The sequence below is a fragment of the Ixodes scapularis genome, unplaced genomic scaffold, assembly GCF_016920785.2.
Source record: "Ixodes scapularis isolate PalLabHiFi unplaced genomic scaffold, ASM1692078v2 PGA_scaffold6__148_contigs__length_123643588, whole genome shotgun sequence".
NCBI lineage: Eukaryota > Metazoa > Arthropoda > Arachnida > Ixodida > Ixodidae > Ixodes > Ixodes scapularis.
In genome coordinates, this window is record NW_024609881.1 from 8822267 (window position 1) to 8837231 (window position 14965).

At 46.7% G+C, this 14965-nt stretch overlaps 1 protein-coding gene across 3 annotated transcripts in view; it reads left to right on the plus strand.

Annotated features, from left to right (window-relative positions):
* Positions 1-1110: 1110 nt before the first annotated feature.
* LOC8042239 (meiosis regulator and mRNA stability factor 1) overlaps positions 1111-14965 on the plus strand; it is a 262432-nt gene continuing 248577 nt past the window's right edge. For all 3 annotated transcript variants that reach the window (XM_042294539.1, XM_029971129.3, XM_029971130.3), the window contains exons 1-4: positions 1111-1342; positions 1706-1754; positions 11029-11192; positions 13185-13341. In XM_042294539.1, coding sequence (XP_042150473.1) covers positions 1736-1754; positions 11029-11192; positions 13185-13341 — 340 coding nt within the window. In that variant the 5' untranslated portion in view covers positions 1111-1342; positions 1706-1735. The remainder of the gene's footprint in view (positions 1343-1705; positions 1755-11028; positions 11193-13184; positions 13342-14965) is intronic.

Consider the following 14965-nt stretch of genomic DNA (forward strand, 5'->3'; position numbering starts at 1 on the left):
AAATCGAAACCAAGAGGGCGTCTATCGTTTGAACCAATCGCCAGACGAGAAGCCCGTTGTCGTCACGCTTCGACGGCGCACTTGGTCAACAGCACTGTCAACAGTATCTGAGACGTGCCTGACATCCATTTCAATCGTCGAATAAAACTTCGAAACTGCCTTCATGGTCCCTTTAAAGGACACATGCAAAGGAAAAAAACATTTTTTTTAAACGGCTTAGATGGAAAAAGGACGCCATAAAACGATTTTACAACGAAGAAAAAAAAATTTTAGAGCTATATTTACGGCGCAAAACGAATTTGTAGTTGGCGCCCGCGGGCACCGCGGAAAAGTGGTCTGTATTTATCACGTGACTGGTCTTTATTTATCACGTGGTGCTTGCGTTCTTTCGGAAGCTTCCTATGGCCTCTAAAAGTAACTTATTCATCTTTGTTTGAAGTATAACAAAAAACTAAGATGAATAAGTATCTTTTAAAGCCCAAAAGAAACTCCTGAAAAAGCGCAAGCAGGCGTGATAGACCTGTGCGCCGGCCAGACGACGGCGGCGGCGCCCCGAAGCAGACGAACTTGTGCGGCGGCGGCGACGGCGGCGTGGAGAAACGCGTTGAAGCGGCGTTCGCAGAACGCTCAGCGTGCGGCGGCGACGCAGCGCGGCGGCGCGCGGGCCTACCACGTGACCAGCGGCGGCTCCCGCGAGCGCCAACTACAAATTCGTATAGCGCCGTAAATATAGCTCTAAAAATTTTTTTTCTTCGTTGTAAAATCGTTTTATGACATCCTTTTTCCATCTAAGCTGTCTAAAAAAAATGTTTTTTTCCTTTGCATGTGTCCTTTAAGAGAGCATGCCATGCCCCCTTTCCGAGTATGCCGCACGCCCTGGCCGTGTTCCAAAATTTACTCGATCTTACTCCAGGGTAAGGGTTTTGTACCCTTGGCGTTCTGAAACCTACCCGCGCCCAGCGTTTTTCAATCTGTGCTGTCACGTGATACGATCCGCCGGAGTAACTCGGATCCATTTGGGTAAGATTTGGACGATTTGGACACGGTGTAAGTGTGGATTTGGAACACAGCCCCTAACTCTGCCCGCGCCTCCCATTGACCAAACTTTCTACATATACGGCTCTGGGCCGCATCAGTCAGTTAGGCGAAGCATCAGTCCATCCATCCATTCGTCCATTCATCCAAAATGGCCGGCATTGGCATGTTTGAAAGCTAAAGCAGCTGAAGGACGAAGCTTGGAGTTTTTAAAATACTAGACTGACGACGCAAATTGTGCCGACTCTAAACCCTTTACGGGAATCGTAAAGACCTTCTACTTTGTCGTGAACATCGAGCAGCTCAAGTAAGTTGCCACGTCCACTAGTGAAAACCGTTGTGTTCCCTTCAGTTTACCAACACTGCGTAGCGTAACAACGGAACACGTTGGGAAAAGCGCAGGCGCGTAGTTGCGATGTCTTTCTTTTTGGCGAGTGAGGTTTGATTGGGATCGCTTTAGAACGCTAGCGCCATGTCCAGGGCGCGAGCTTTGGCGTCGTAAGGATCGAACACTAAGCTTCGATTAGACTTGATTTGTAAGCTGACAGTTTGAAAAGGTATTTTTTCGCGATCTCTCGGAAACAGTACCTGCCTGATCTCCTTACCGCTTTCTAGAGTTTAACGTTGTTGAGTTATTATTCTTTAAGAGCTCGTACTGCGATCGTTGCAGGTTACGGCCTGACCCAGAAAATCATCGTTCATGATGCAGAACAAGATAGGTGAGTTGATAACGTGCGGCATTTGAATTCAAGTCCAAGTGGTGCGATCGCATGATTCAACTCTGAACCGCCTCCTTAACTGGAGGACATTTCCTCCCGTGTACAGTTCGGCACTGTTAAAAAAAAAAATATGTTTTGCAGTGGCGATGTTTAACGCTGCATTTACAATCGCTGCTTCCAGACAAAAAGAAGTTTGGATCGTGGCAGCCCCGATAAATGAAATTTGACTCTTGCAGCGGGACCATTGTCTGCAGCTCGTGTGTTGTCCCCACCTTCCCTCTCAGGTTCATTTGTGTCATGCCTTTACTGCATCCTTTTCATGCATCCAGTTCGACATGCAACCATGGTAACATACACACCATTCTAATCTTTACGAGTCCTCAGCCCCCATGTTCGTCACTTCGCAAAGCGAGCAAATCACGTGCCATACGTGCAAACACTGAAAATGAAACCAGCCAGGAGCCCTGTTTTGGAAAGGTCTCTCGAGTTGCAAGGATAGTTGTCCAAAGCACGGCGCTGCAGCTAATAGCTAGCCTATCGGCATCGTCAATTTGTGCAAGGGCAGCTGAACAGTGATGCATGCTTCCACCCACTCCTTTGGCCATAATCGGATGCTCTACAAAAAAGTACCCATGGCTCGGTTGTCACTTCACCTCGTCCGTGCTCGGGAAATTGTTTTGCAGCGAAGGACGTGAAAGGTGCACAGTGAGAAACTACCGTCCACTTTATCACTATTGCACACTTTTTAAGCCAAGCTGCAGCTCACTCGGTCTACTAGGCCCATATAGACCCAGGAAAATACTGTTAACATCGATTGTTTCGAGCTGTCGAAGCACATTATGCACTACTAAAAGATAGTCCCAACAATGTTTACATCCGGTATTCTCTGTACCATGCCTATGACTTGTACACGCTGCTTTTTCTGCTCATTGCTCGCCAGACCTTTGTTGGTCTGGCGAGCAACGTGCAACCTGGCCATACGTTTCGGAGACAGTAAATGCACTCCTCTATTTCATCAAACAAAACTCCTCAAACGCTTTCGGAGCAAGAGAGCCAGAGAAATTTTCGAGGCAAAAACTAAAATAGAAAAAGGAGATACGTGCATTAGCACACCATCAATTTCACTGTCCGAGGAGGAGGTGAACTACCTCAACCTTTTTTCTTAATCTGGCTGCTTTCCTTTTGCTATTGCACTCCCTTTTCAATTTAATTTGGTTAATTTTTAAATATTTTTGAAACAATATTTTTTTTTGTGCAAGTGCATTTAGTATTTTAATTTTGTATTTTCCCTCTTATTTTCGTCCTCCTCTTATCATGCATTAAACAATCGGTTGATAGTGAGCGCTTGTCCTGTGTATATCTTTGTAATTCAGATTCTTGCTGGTTCTTGTCTGTGCTAGAGTCAGCGGGTCTTGGGAAGGTAGCTTGCTCAGATACTAACATACGGATGACCAAAACCTCCCAAGGCTGATCAGTTCATCCTCAGGGCACGAGGCATTGCAGACTGAACAATAGTAATAATAAGGAATAATGTATACAATACTGAAACAACAGGAAAGTGGTAATAGATGTGCAAAAAAGTTTGCGGTCATTAATAGACATTCCAGTCTTCAAGTTCTGGGAATAGAAGAGTCGTAACGTTAGAGGGGCAAAATGGGATTTTGTGACAATGATCAAGGCGTGCTGAAACAAACTACATGGGGGATTATTAGTTGCAAATTGAGCCGAAGAATGTGGTGATAGATTTTATGAAAAAGACAAGAAGGTGAAATTGTGCGAGGCTTAAGAGTAACAGGCTACTTTTCGTTGATGTTATAATTGGCCAGCACGAAGCGTGCAGCTTTGTTCTGAACACCTTCGAGTGAATCAATGAACTAACTGGCAGGGGGATCCCAGATGGAAGCTACATACTCTAGTTTGGACCTGACTGTAGCCATTTTCACCTCAAGGAAAAAGCAAGTTTTGCATATTGTTCATACGCAGCGCCAAGCAGTTCTTACTAGATTTGGTTGTCGGAAGAAAAAGCGATGCTTTTGGTGTCTGGAACTTATACGTCTTGATAAGATAAATTTAAAATTCACCTACATATATGTCTTAATTATCAACATGAAGGGAAAAGTTAGTAATGTTCCGCAAGGTGCCATACTTTACCGCAGTTATTGAGGTGAAAACGGGTAGAGTGTTTTATAAAGAACTACTTCAAAGGGGTCATGAAACGCTTTTCCAACTTTTCCCTCTTTAGCTTTCCTTTTCAACTCATAAATCGCGCATTCCACCAAACAGTTCAAGAAGACGAAAAAAGGGGAGGCCCCTCTTGCTCGGAATCTGGTTTACGTACCCGGACAGAGCCATTGTCCCCCTAGAAGATTAGCCCGTCGCTCAAAATTCAGACAAAAGTTGCTTTCCCCAACCCATTCACCCTGGAGCTGGCAGTGCTGTGGAAGCTACGTGCTCGTTGGGCCAGCCACACTTTTGCCACATGATCACGCTCCTCCGCGCATACCCACGCGCAAAGAATGAGGTCAGGTGATGAAAGGGAGGCGGCTGATTGGTCCGGCAAGCGCGTTCCTTCCACCACAATGTCAGCTTAGGGGTGAAGGGACTGAGTGAGGTCCGGTTTTGTGTGACGTGCGTTTGGACCCGATGACGCGCTTTTGGGACCGGGGATGTATCACAGTGAAAAGGCAGAGAGCTTACGAAGGGGAGGAGGTACGAAATAGTCCGCTGTGTTTTCAAATTTTCTCACTGAAAGTCAGGCTTTTGTCTTTCTACCTTTTTTCTTTTGGCCCACTGAACGATGTGCTATTAGTAAAATCCCAATCGAAAATGATTTGTCCCAACCAAAAATCCGTTTCATGGGCCCTTTAAAGGGGTAGGGAAACGAAATTTCAGCGCTCATTTTCTGGCTTTAATGTCTTGCATGTTGCACCCTAACCTCAAAAACACCAGTCTTCCATTGAAAAGCACAAGAAAACTAATTTTAAAGCTAAATAAACAATCTTCAATGTGCACCTGGTGGATGCATGCGGAGCCTATTTGGGAGGTAGTCTAGCAACGTTGTGGAATCTGCTACATAGTCGTGACGTAGCAGATTCCTTCGGAGCAGCGCCGCTCTTTGGCATTTCAACGTTTTCCTTCTTAGCTTTCCTCCTCAACTCACAAGTCGCGCATTGTACCAAACGGTCCAAGAAGACGGAAAGGAAGGACTCCCCTCTTTCTCGGACCCTCGTTCGTGCAACCGGACACAGCCATTCTCCCCCTAGAAGATTAGCCCGTCGCTCAAAACTCGAACAAAAGTTGCTTTCCCCACCTCGTTCAGCCCTATGCTGACAGTGTTGTGGAAGCTACGTGCTCCTTGGGCCAGCCACACGCTCGTCACCCCACAGGCACTTCGAGCGGCTCAGTTGCAACGCGCTGACGCTATTGACACCATCACAACGCTGACAACGCCACCAAGGGCAAAGCTCATAACCACGCCTGCCTTGCTACTCCACGAACGCGGGAAATCTTTTCTTTCTGTTTTTGTTTGCGCCGGATATCCCATGACGCATCGCGCTCTCCGTTCGCTTCTCTTCGAGCGCTTGCTCGAGTGCACCGTTTGGAACGAAAAATATGGCCAATCGTTCAAAATACAAACGCATGATTATAATTTACGATTATTATACGTCATGCTTGACTCATTTCCGAACGAAATCTGAATATTTCAATTTTTGTTTTCGTACCCCTTTAATGATGATAAGCCAATGGCCATTTCGGTCCTTTTAAATTTTCAAAACTTTGAAAAAGTCATTCTGAGCCAGCGGCACCAAGACTGCTATGAAGCGTTACTGTGCTGAAAGCCTTACTCGCCAATATATGCGTTTTGGCAGTGTGTATGCAATCAACGTATCAGTCCTGCTAATCTCCACAGATCCCTTAGATTGTCTATTTCAAGACAGGAAAGTTATTTTTCAAAGATGCCCCATTTGGTAAATGTGCACTGGTTTGGCCGGTGTGTAGGTAACAAAATATCTGTATTGAACCAGGGTTAAAAGCACCCGTGTTTGTCTTCTCTCTTGTGGACGTCTTTTGAGCGCTTTCAACCATGGTTCAATACAGTGTACACCAACTACCCCAACAACAAGTTCTTTTACTACAAAATATCTGTGTACAATAATTGTATTTATAAAGCAACCTCTCACTGCAAATTTGGATCAGCTCGCTGAGACTGGAGAAAGAGAAACTGCCCATTCCATAGAGCAAAATGGCAACCATTCGGGTCCTTGGCACTACTTATCCTGGGACTTTAGGGACTATAACCTAAGCTGGAAGAAAATAGTGTCTCTACGCTCTCTTACATAACTATTAGCCCGGAGAAGTTTGCGTGGCGCCCCCTTACGGCCAACTGGGGTGACGTCCCGCCCCTCTAGCCTCTTGGAGGCTGTGACGACGTTAGATGTCGACGCGCTCACCTCATTTCTGCTTACTTTTTTGGTGCGCATTTTTCGTAGAAAGTAAATTTTCATACGTGGTTTTATTGAGGTATTGCCTGTAGCTGCATGTAGAACTTGAACCAACATTTTGGGCATGGTTGACGAGGCAGGCGGCGCATGAATCGCAGCTGGCACATGAAAAGGAAGAAATGTGGCACACTTGCAGGAGCATCACGATAGATTTGCATCTCACATATTCATTGCTGCTGATGGTCTAAATAAATTATGTATACTATTTAGTTTTAGAGCGCAGCTCTTAGGGGCCCGTTTCCAGCCTGAGCGGCGTCGGCGTCGCCGTCGGCGTCGGCGTAACCGCGCCCCTCCCTCTCCTTCTCCTCCCCCTCCTCTTCCTCCCCCTCCTTCTCCTCCTCCTCCCCTCATTGTGTAGTATAGTCCGGGCGGGTCACGTGACCTCGGGGGGAGGGGGTCACATGACCCGTTTCCAGCCTGTGCGGCGTCGGCGTCGCCCCTCCTCCTCCCCCTCCGCTCCTCCCCCTCCCCCTCCTCCCCCGCCAAGGTCACGTGACCCCGGGGGGTGACTCCCCTCCCCCCCCCCCGAAGTCACGTGACGGCCCGCCCAAGGTCATGTGATCCCGTCCCCTCGAGGTCACGTGACCCCCCGGACCTCTGCCCTCCTCCTCCTCCCCTCATTGTCTAGTATGGTTCGGGGGGGGGGGGGGGGAAAGGGTCGCGTAAGAGCACAGCTCTTACGCGACCCTTTCTGGCTTGAGCGGCAAGGAGGAAAGCAGTACGAAGGTGGAGGAGGGGGGGGAGGAGAGACGAGGAGGCGGAGGCGAGGGGAGGGGAGGAGCTTGAAGGACGAGGACGTGGTAAAGGAGGGGGAGGGGGAGCAGGACAGGAGGAGGACTAGCAGGCATGATCACGAGGGAAGAGGATGAATATACCCTCCACTCCTCCTCCTCAAGAGCTGCGCTCCAATTCGGCGTTACAGGAAGTTGTAAACGGCTTTCACTTTTTTATTGTATCTTTGCTTTTAAACAAAAAAAGCCGAGGCATTAAAGCAACGTGCTGCTCTAGCAACGTGTTAAATATATAATCTGGGCCATGGAGAGAGATTCACAAGTGAGACAGCCTAGACAAAGAAGGAGCACAGGCATATACCAGTTATTTATATCTGTTTACATTACTTGCATTTGACCTTTGCTGGATTCGGATAGTATTTAAATGGACTCCACTGGTGGTACCTATGGACTTGTTTATAATATCTCTCAAGTAATGTACAACAAATGTATGTGAGGGTGTCTAGCCCGTTATGAGTTCCTTCTCGACAATTTACGTTTTACAGGCACTTAAGTTGAGATTTTAGCTAAATTAAATTGTCCTGAAAATAAAATACCGGAAGCTTTTCTCACATAAACTGTCACCCTCCAGAAGTTTTAGATTTTCTTCCAACTATTGCAGCATCTTCCACTGAACAGCCGCTCGAATGCTTGCTGTTCGTCCTGTTTTCCTCTCTTGTCAGAGTCCAGCTGTATGGAGTTTGGAGGCTGAGGAAGCTTTTAATGACCTGAAACAGTGTCTCTTACCTGGAAATGACAATTCAGACTAAACAATGTATTTTCCAAATACGAAAGGCTGGAATAAAGAAAGGCTGGAAACGACCCTGTTCCACGAGCCTTTCAAAGGCCTTCAGACCGGGGGCCTTGAAAGCATCCACGAACTGCGCATGCAGGGTGGCACGTGCAGGGTCGGGGTCGCTAGCTAATTGGCCGACTGTCCAAAGGCCTTTGGTATCAATGCCTTTTGAAATGGCCGCGAAGCGGGGTGTAATATTCTTTTTTTAAAATTTATTACCTCCAGTTTGCCCATGAGGCATTGTCATAGGGTGGTGACTTACACATTAAAGGGACAATGAAGGCGATTTTATTTAATTTTTTTAAATAGTGTTTTTGGGTTTCTTGGGAACCTAGCATGCTGCGCAATTTTTTGTAGTAGACATTTGTGACGCATATTTTTGTGCCTACAAAAGAGCTGAAGAAACCGAAACTGAACTATCTCCATTCTTACTTCTGGGCCTCCGCAAACGGAGGTAACGTAGAGAGTGACGTCAAGTGTGAATAGTCGGTATCGGTAGCATTTAGGAGATCGAGACTGGTTACCGCGGTGGGTTATAGCGCTGCGGTGGTGCAATCGTTTCGTCGGATCTGTCAACATGGACGACAATGCCGCTCTCGCGAGCGAGTTCGGTTCGGGCTTCCGTTCAGTGACCTAACACCAACAGAACGGGCGTATGTGGGTGGCGTTCTTCGCTATCACTCGAGGCCGACGGTGGCCACCCAGCCGGCAACGAGCGGCCCGCTGGCTCCGCGCAGCAAAGCTATGAGCAGCATTCGCATGGGCGAGACGAGAGTGGCGCGTTGCCGAAGGACAGGCCCTGCCCCTGTCCGACAGGGACGCGGGGGAAATGCCGAGGGGAAAGCGGCAGCGACCCGGGAACCGGTTCCACCGCGCGGGACGCTCCCCAAGAAGGAGAAAGTAAACAGCACCATTTTTGCTTTCACCATAGTCGGACGTCCACTCATTTCGTCGTCAAAGAACAAGAACGATTACTGGTCTTCAGTCGACCGTTTGAACAGCCATCTACGGTGAACAAATTTGGCATGACTATTACTTTGCAGGATCCTTTGAGTAAATAGACATCGACGTCTCTAGCGTGCTCCGCGCTGTGTTCTTTTTTATTTATTTTGTTTGCCCATAGTTGCTTGTTGCCCGTTTCGCATTCAGCGTAGCAAAGAAAAAAAAATAAGTATGCTGTTTTATTTATGGTTTAGTAATCATCTCCGGTCCGATTTATACTTTTCATCTTTTTTATTTATTTTGTTTGCCCATAGTTGCCTGTTGCCCGTTTCGCATTCAGCGTAGCAAAGAAAAAAAAATAAGTATGCTGCAGGGATGGGCAGTATTTCAAATACAAGTATTTGAAATATGTATTTCAAATACTTTGTGTATTTTGCATATGTATTTAATTACAAATTGGGTAATGTATTTCACGTGTGTATTTAAATACTAAAACGGGGGTATTTCAAATACAATTGTAATTAAATACATTTTTGTGAGCGAAAATACATCTCTCAAATTTATTTTCACTGTCCAGAGCAGGAAGAAAACTACGTTCTGCAACGAATGCAGTGTCTCTCAATCAAGCACAAGCGTTTAGTGACTTTGTGATTACGGTGCTAGTCCAGGGCAAGAATAGTGACGAAATCGACGTTCAAAGGCAGACTGGCTAAATTAGTGCCTTTGGCAACTTGTCATGCTTTCCAGTCTGATTTCCATCCATATTTTTGCCTGGAACATTCTAAATGCGCAGGTCGTCCAGATTTTCGTAACTGGTGCGAGTTGCAACGATAAAAAATTCTCTGGCTAGTGATGCGCGTCTTGGTCGTCTCGGTTCTTTGTTGGTCTATACCGAAATGTAATCGACAAAAAAAAAACTGCTTGAAGCTTTGTACTTTGTTCACCTATTACGTCCAAGCTGATTACATTTTTTTCTGATTATATTTCTATTACGTTACTAGAGCCTCGCACACTAACTCCCGAGTGTGCGATGCAAAATTAAAATGAGCTACCCAGAAACCCGTTGCAGATGCCCTGAAGTCGCTGACGCAAATTTTGAGGAATGTATTTGAAAAAGTATTTGGAGGAGACCAAATACATTTGGTTGTATTTGTATCTTGTGATTAAATGCTTTTTTGAAAATGTAATTAAATTTGTAATTAAATACATTCTTGACAAAGTATTTTGTATTTGTATTTCGATACATATTTGCATGTATTTTGCCCATCCCTGGTATGCTGTTTTATTTATGGTTTAGTAATCATCTCCGGTCCGATTTATACTTTTCATGGTTATTCAAGCAGAAAGTAGAACAGTATTCCTAAAAACTGCGAACCTAAATGTGACCGAGGGCATGTCTCTCATTCCGACCAATGACTGACGCGTCGCTTGTGACGTCGCGCTTCTTGGCCCCGCATCGGTCACGTGAGCTCCGCTTCTCCTGGCTTCCCCCGCAACTCTCGGGGCGTTGCCCAAGTCGATCCCGGTACGATTATTTCCGCGACCGTTTAATTGATTTGCGCAGCACACAAGCGCCGGTTTCGGCTGAAATTAGGGCAACGTGGCCTGAGACGTGCCTGGAACCCAATTCAGTCGTCAAAAAAATATCCGAAATTGCCTTCATTGTACCTTTAACATACACAAATAAAGAATACACATCAATGATCTACTACACCAGCAAGGCACACTACACTAGCGAAGCACACAAAATAAGGAACAGAAAAAGCTGGGGAAGAGGAGAGAAACCTCTAATGTTCTCCATTGCCCTTATCTCTCGCCCTTTCTCTCTCTGCCTGGCATTGCCTGCACTGCACACAGTCCTTCAACTAATGGCTTGTCCAAGACCCCTGGAACACAGTGGAGACACCATTTATGGAAGGCATCAGCAGCGACTGAGCAAGGAATCACTATAAAAAGCAATGTGAAGCAACCTGCTAGGTGCAGATGGACAAATTGGACCTTGTACAACTGCCTGTCACTGCTGCTGCCAGAATGTTGCAGTCCGCACTGTTGACAGCTTTTATAGTTGCATTTCCCCGCGCAGGTGACGCTGCAGACTATGTCCCACCTTGCCTTCGTGGGTATTGCTGCACGTTTTATGTTGACATTGAACTTGGTAGCTTTCGACCAGGCCGCTTGGTAGCGTGTGATGTCAGATGCGAGTCTATGCAGAAAGTTGTGCCTTTTTGGCAAAAAATGAACTTGTTGCGGGGGTCTCTGCCCAGCCCCAATGGAGGAGTCCCCCCGCCCCATCGGCGTCTTCTGGGACATAGAGAACTGCCAGGTGCCCCGGGGCAAGTCGGCCATGGCCCTGGTCTGCCACATCCGGGAGCAATTCTTCCAACGCTGCCTGGAGGCCGAGTTCATGTGTGTCTGTGACATACGCAAGGTCGGTGGGTTTTTACCCTCGCTCACAACGTGTGGTCTTTCATGTTAAAGGCCTTTTCACACTCACTTAGCTCTTTACACTCGACACTATTGCATTTACTCGCATAATTAACGCGTTTTCTTACCCGAAAATTTTTGTAAATGTAATTTTAAGTGCCTATCTGACGGGCATTACTATGGCACGTCTCCACTGACGGAGGCACACCGACGGCTGGTCGTAGGTGCACCATAATAACCGTGCTCTACAACTTTCATACCTTTTTTAGAAGGCCTCGGCATTCTTCTTGCCAAAAAAAAGAAGCGTGATACGAAGCTCACTTGGCACGGAATGCGACGCGACCGTTCCTAAGCCTAACCACAAGTAGACCACAGACGACGGCGTGTTATCAGTGATGTCACTGATGACGTCATCGGCATCCGCATCGTCATCGTCACCGATGACGTCACTAGTAATGATGACGTCATCAGTGACGTCATGACGTCATCGTCACGTGACCTCATAGGGGTCACGTGACCCCCGTGAGGTCACGTGACCCTGGTGAGGCGACGGCGACGCCGCTCGGAGGGAGGAGTAGCAGGCAGGATGAGGAGGTGAGGAGGAGGGAGGAAGGATATATACCTTCCCCTCAGCACCCTTCCCCTCCTCCTCCTCAAGAGCTGCCCTCTAATCCGGCGTTACAGGGAGTTGTAAACGGCTTTCTTTTTTAGCTTCTCTCCCCTTCTGAATCGCTTCTCTTGGTAGGCAGCCGCTTTGCGCTGAATTTTTTTTTTGTGCCCCTTCGGATTTGTTTTTCTTCGCTCATTTTTGTTCGCGGTTTGAGCTTTTGGAAATTTCTTTCTTTCCTACTTCTTTTTGGGTGGAAGGGACTGGCTAGAAGACGATAGTTTACGCGTTTTTGGAAGCTTTACCGAGGGAAAAAGTTTGACATAGCCAATATGTTGTTCATTATAAAAAGTACTTTTTACCTACATTTTTGTTTAAATTTTTCGTCAGTTCGATATCGACAATAATTCGCTGTACCTGGGTTCGTTCTAAATGGGTTTCGCTGTAGTTGTGGGTGTGGCGCACATTTTGTTTATTCGAAATTTTCATTTATATGTCATTTAATTTGACATAACTGTAGAAGTTTCAGCATTTATACACCTTCTGCACATACAATGTATTTTCAAGAAATAAAATTTTAAAATCTTTTTTTTTTACATTATACCAACATCTCTTCCTTTTGAAAGAACAACTAATTGGCCACATTTTGATGCGCCATATTGTCACGAATGACTTTCAGAGAGACTGTCTGTGCAGTGGGAAACAAAACGTTTAAGAGGGGCCAACTTGTGCCCAAAACAAAAATACAAAGAGGTAGCGTTGCAGACGTTGAAGGTCGGCGGAGTAGCACGATCGAGAGCAAGAGCGAGACTGGTGCTGGACCGCCAGGCAAAGCACTTTTTGTACCCGCGTGGGTTCTTGAAACATACAACGTAGAACGTTCGGTGTATAGAACATTCGAACCTCGATTAGACAACGTTCTCGAACTTAAGAGAATGCTAAATTGAAAGAAAAAATAAAAGTAGCGTCTGCTTTCAGGGATCGAACTTGGGACATCTGCACGAAAGCCAAGCAAACCATTCGGCCACGCATGCACTTGCTCGGCGCTGCGCTTGGCACTATTGCCGGATTCACAAATTATCTGGGAAAACAAAGTGTTTGCATGGATCCTTTGAAAATGGCTACTTTTCCCGTGGTGAGGAAAGAGTTCTTTACGAGTCAAGCCGAGCAATAAAACTTTTTTTTATTGATGCTGGTTGTCCCACCAAGCTAAATAGACCAAGCCATTAATCCCTCTTTTGGTGCTTCAAAGTTATTTTGTATCCTTAAATTTTCTTCATTTACCCCATTGTCATTGTGATCATAGGGGGTCCCCAGATCAACAGTTGTTGAGAATCACTGTTCTCAAGTCTGTCTAGAAAAGGTTTTTCTTTTCTTGCGCTCTTACAGGAAAGTGCCGAGGTGATCCAGGAACTGAACCTGGCGCAGTTGACCGTGGTGCATGTCAACGCTGTGGGCAAGAATGCAGCCGATGACAAGCTGAAGCAGTGCATGCGGCGCTTCGTCGACATCCACGGCAGTTTAGCCGTTCTGGTCCTTATCTCGGGTACGCCCTCCCTCCTGTGATGGGCTCCGGATTGGTTGCCTCCTTGATGCAAATCTCCAGGAACGGCTTGCTTTGCGGCACATTAGGCATCTCCAAACATGACTTGATTGGATGATCTGATTGACTCAGTAGTTAAAAAGGCCCCAAGGCAACCCATTGGTTTAGAACTGGTAGTTGCTAACCATGATAGGTAAGGTTCCTGTTTTTGGTTTACTGATAAACTCTGAAAAGTAACCCCTGAGCCAGATCCAGAAAAAACAAAAAACTCAGGATCGGAGCTGTCCTTCACCAAGACAAAGCCAAGCTTCATGGGAAGACATTTTAGAGCGCAGCTTTTAGGACCCGTTTCCGGCTTGAGCGGCGTCGGCGTAACCGCAAGGTCACGTAACCCCCCCCGCCCCGCCCCGCAATCACGTGACCCTCCTCCACAGTCACGTGACCCCCCTCTACCCAAGGTCACGTGACCCCCCTCCCCAAGCTCACGTGACCCCCCTAAGGTCACGTGACCCTGTGACCCCCCCGAGGTCAGGTGACCCCGCCGGAGGAGATTGAAGAATGAGGGCAGGAGGAGAAGGCGGAGGGGTCTACCCTCCCCTCAGTACCCTTCCCTCCTCCTCCTCAAGAGCTGCGCTCCAATTCGGCGTTGTAAACGGCTTTGAATTTTTTAACTACAGCTTTTTTTTTATTGACCCAGAACTCAACATGCGCTGAACTGTCTCTAAGTCTGCTTGTTTCTTTGAGAACCGCACTTGTCGGAACCAGAACAATGTTTCCAGTATTTGGGTCACGCATATCTTCCCTGAAACTTGGGTAATCCCACGGTCGTCTCCTGATCCCTTCAGCATAAACCCAGATAAGTGCAGACTTTTTGTGCAACAATGACAAATGCAGAATCTGTGAAAAAAAATGACCGCATCTCCACGTGATGTATGATGTCGATTGGGGCGAAGCTCTGGTGGTGCTAATACGCTGAGCCACAGTATGCCGAGCTTTTCGTTCGTTTTCATCCATGTGAGAAAGAGAATGTGTGGTATGGAACGTGGTTATGTACGCATTTGAGCATTTGACTGCAGCGCCCTCTCGTCGATAAACGTTGAGCCAATGCATGCACAGTTTAACGCAATTATAAACGCATTTGACTTCAGCGCCCTCTCCTGTATAGACGTTGAGCGGCTACATGCAACGTTTCATCCATGACATCCCCAGCTCTTGAGTTACTACCACATCTCAGAGCCCCCTGCTCGTCCCGCAGTCGTGGCCGAGTAATTAAGGCGATGGACTAGAAATCCATTGGGGTCTCCCCGCACAGGTTCGAATCCTGTTGACTGCGCAAACATTTTTTCTTCTTTAAAAAAGACAGATGGGAGGGGAATCGATTTGAGCACGGACGCCGGACAAGGCTAGACCCTAAGGAGCTTTGCCCCTAAAAATAAACCCCAACATTGGCGAATTGTAAAAAAGTTAACTCCAAAAACACAGAAGCCTAATGGTAAGTCGATGCTTGCTCGAGTACCATTTAGAGTTTGGAACACAAACTACCGGGTGTCTCAAGTAGCAACCAGGCTCTTTAAATCGACCGCAAAATTTGATTTTTTAACCTATCGCGCTAAGATTTTGTGCAGCG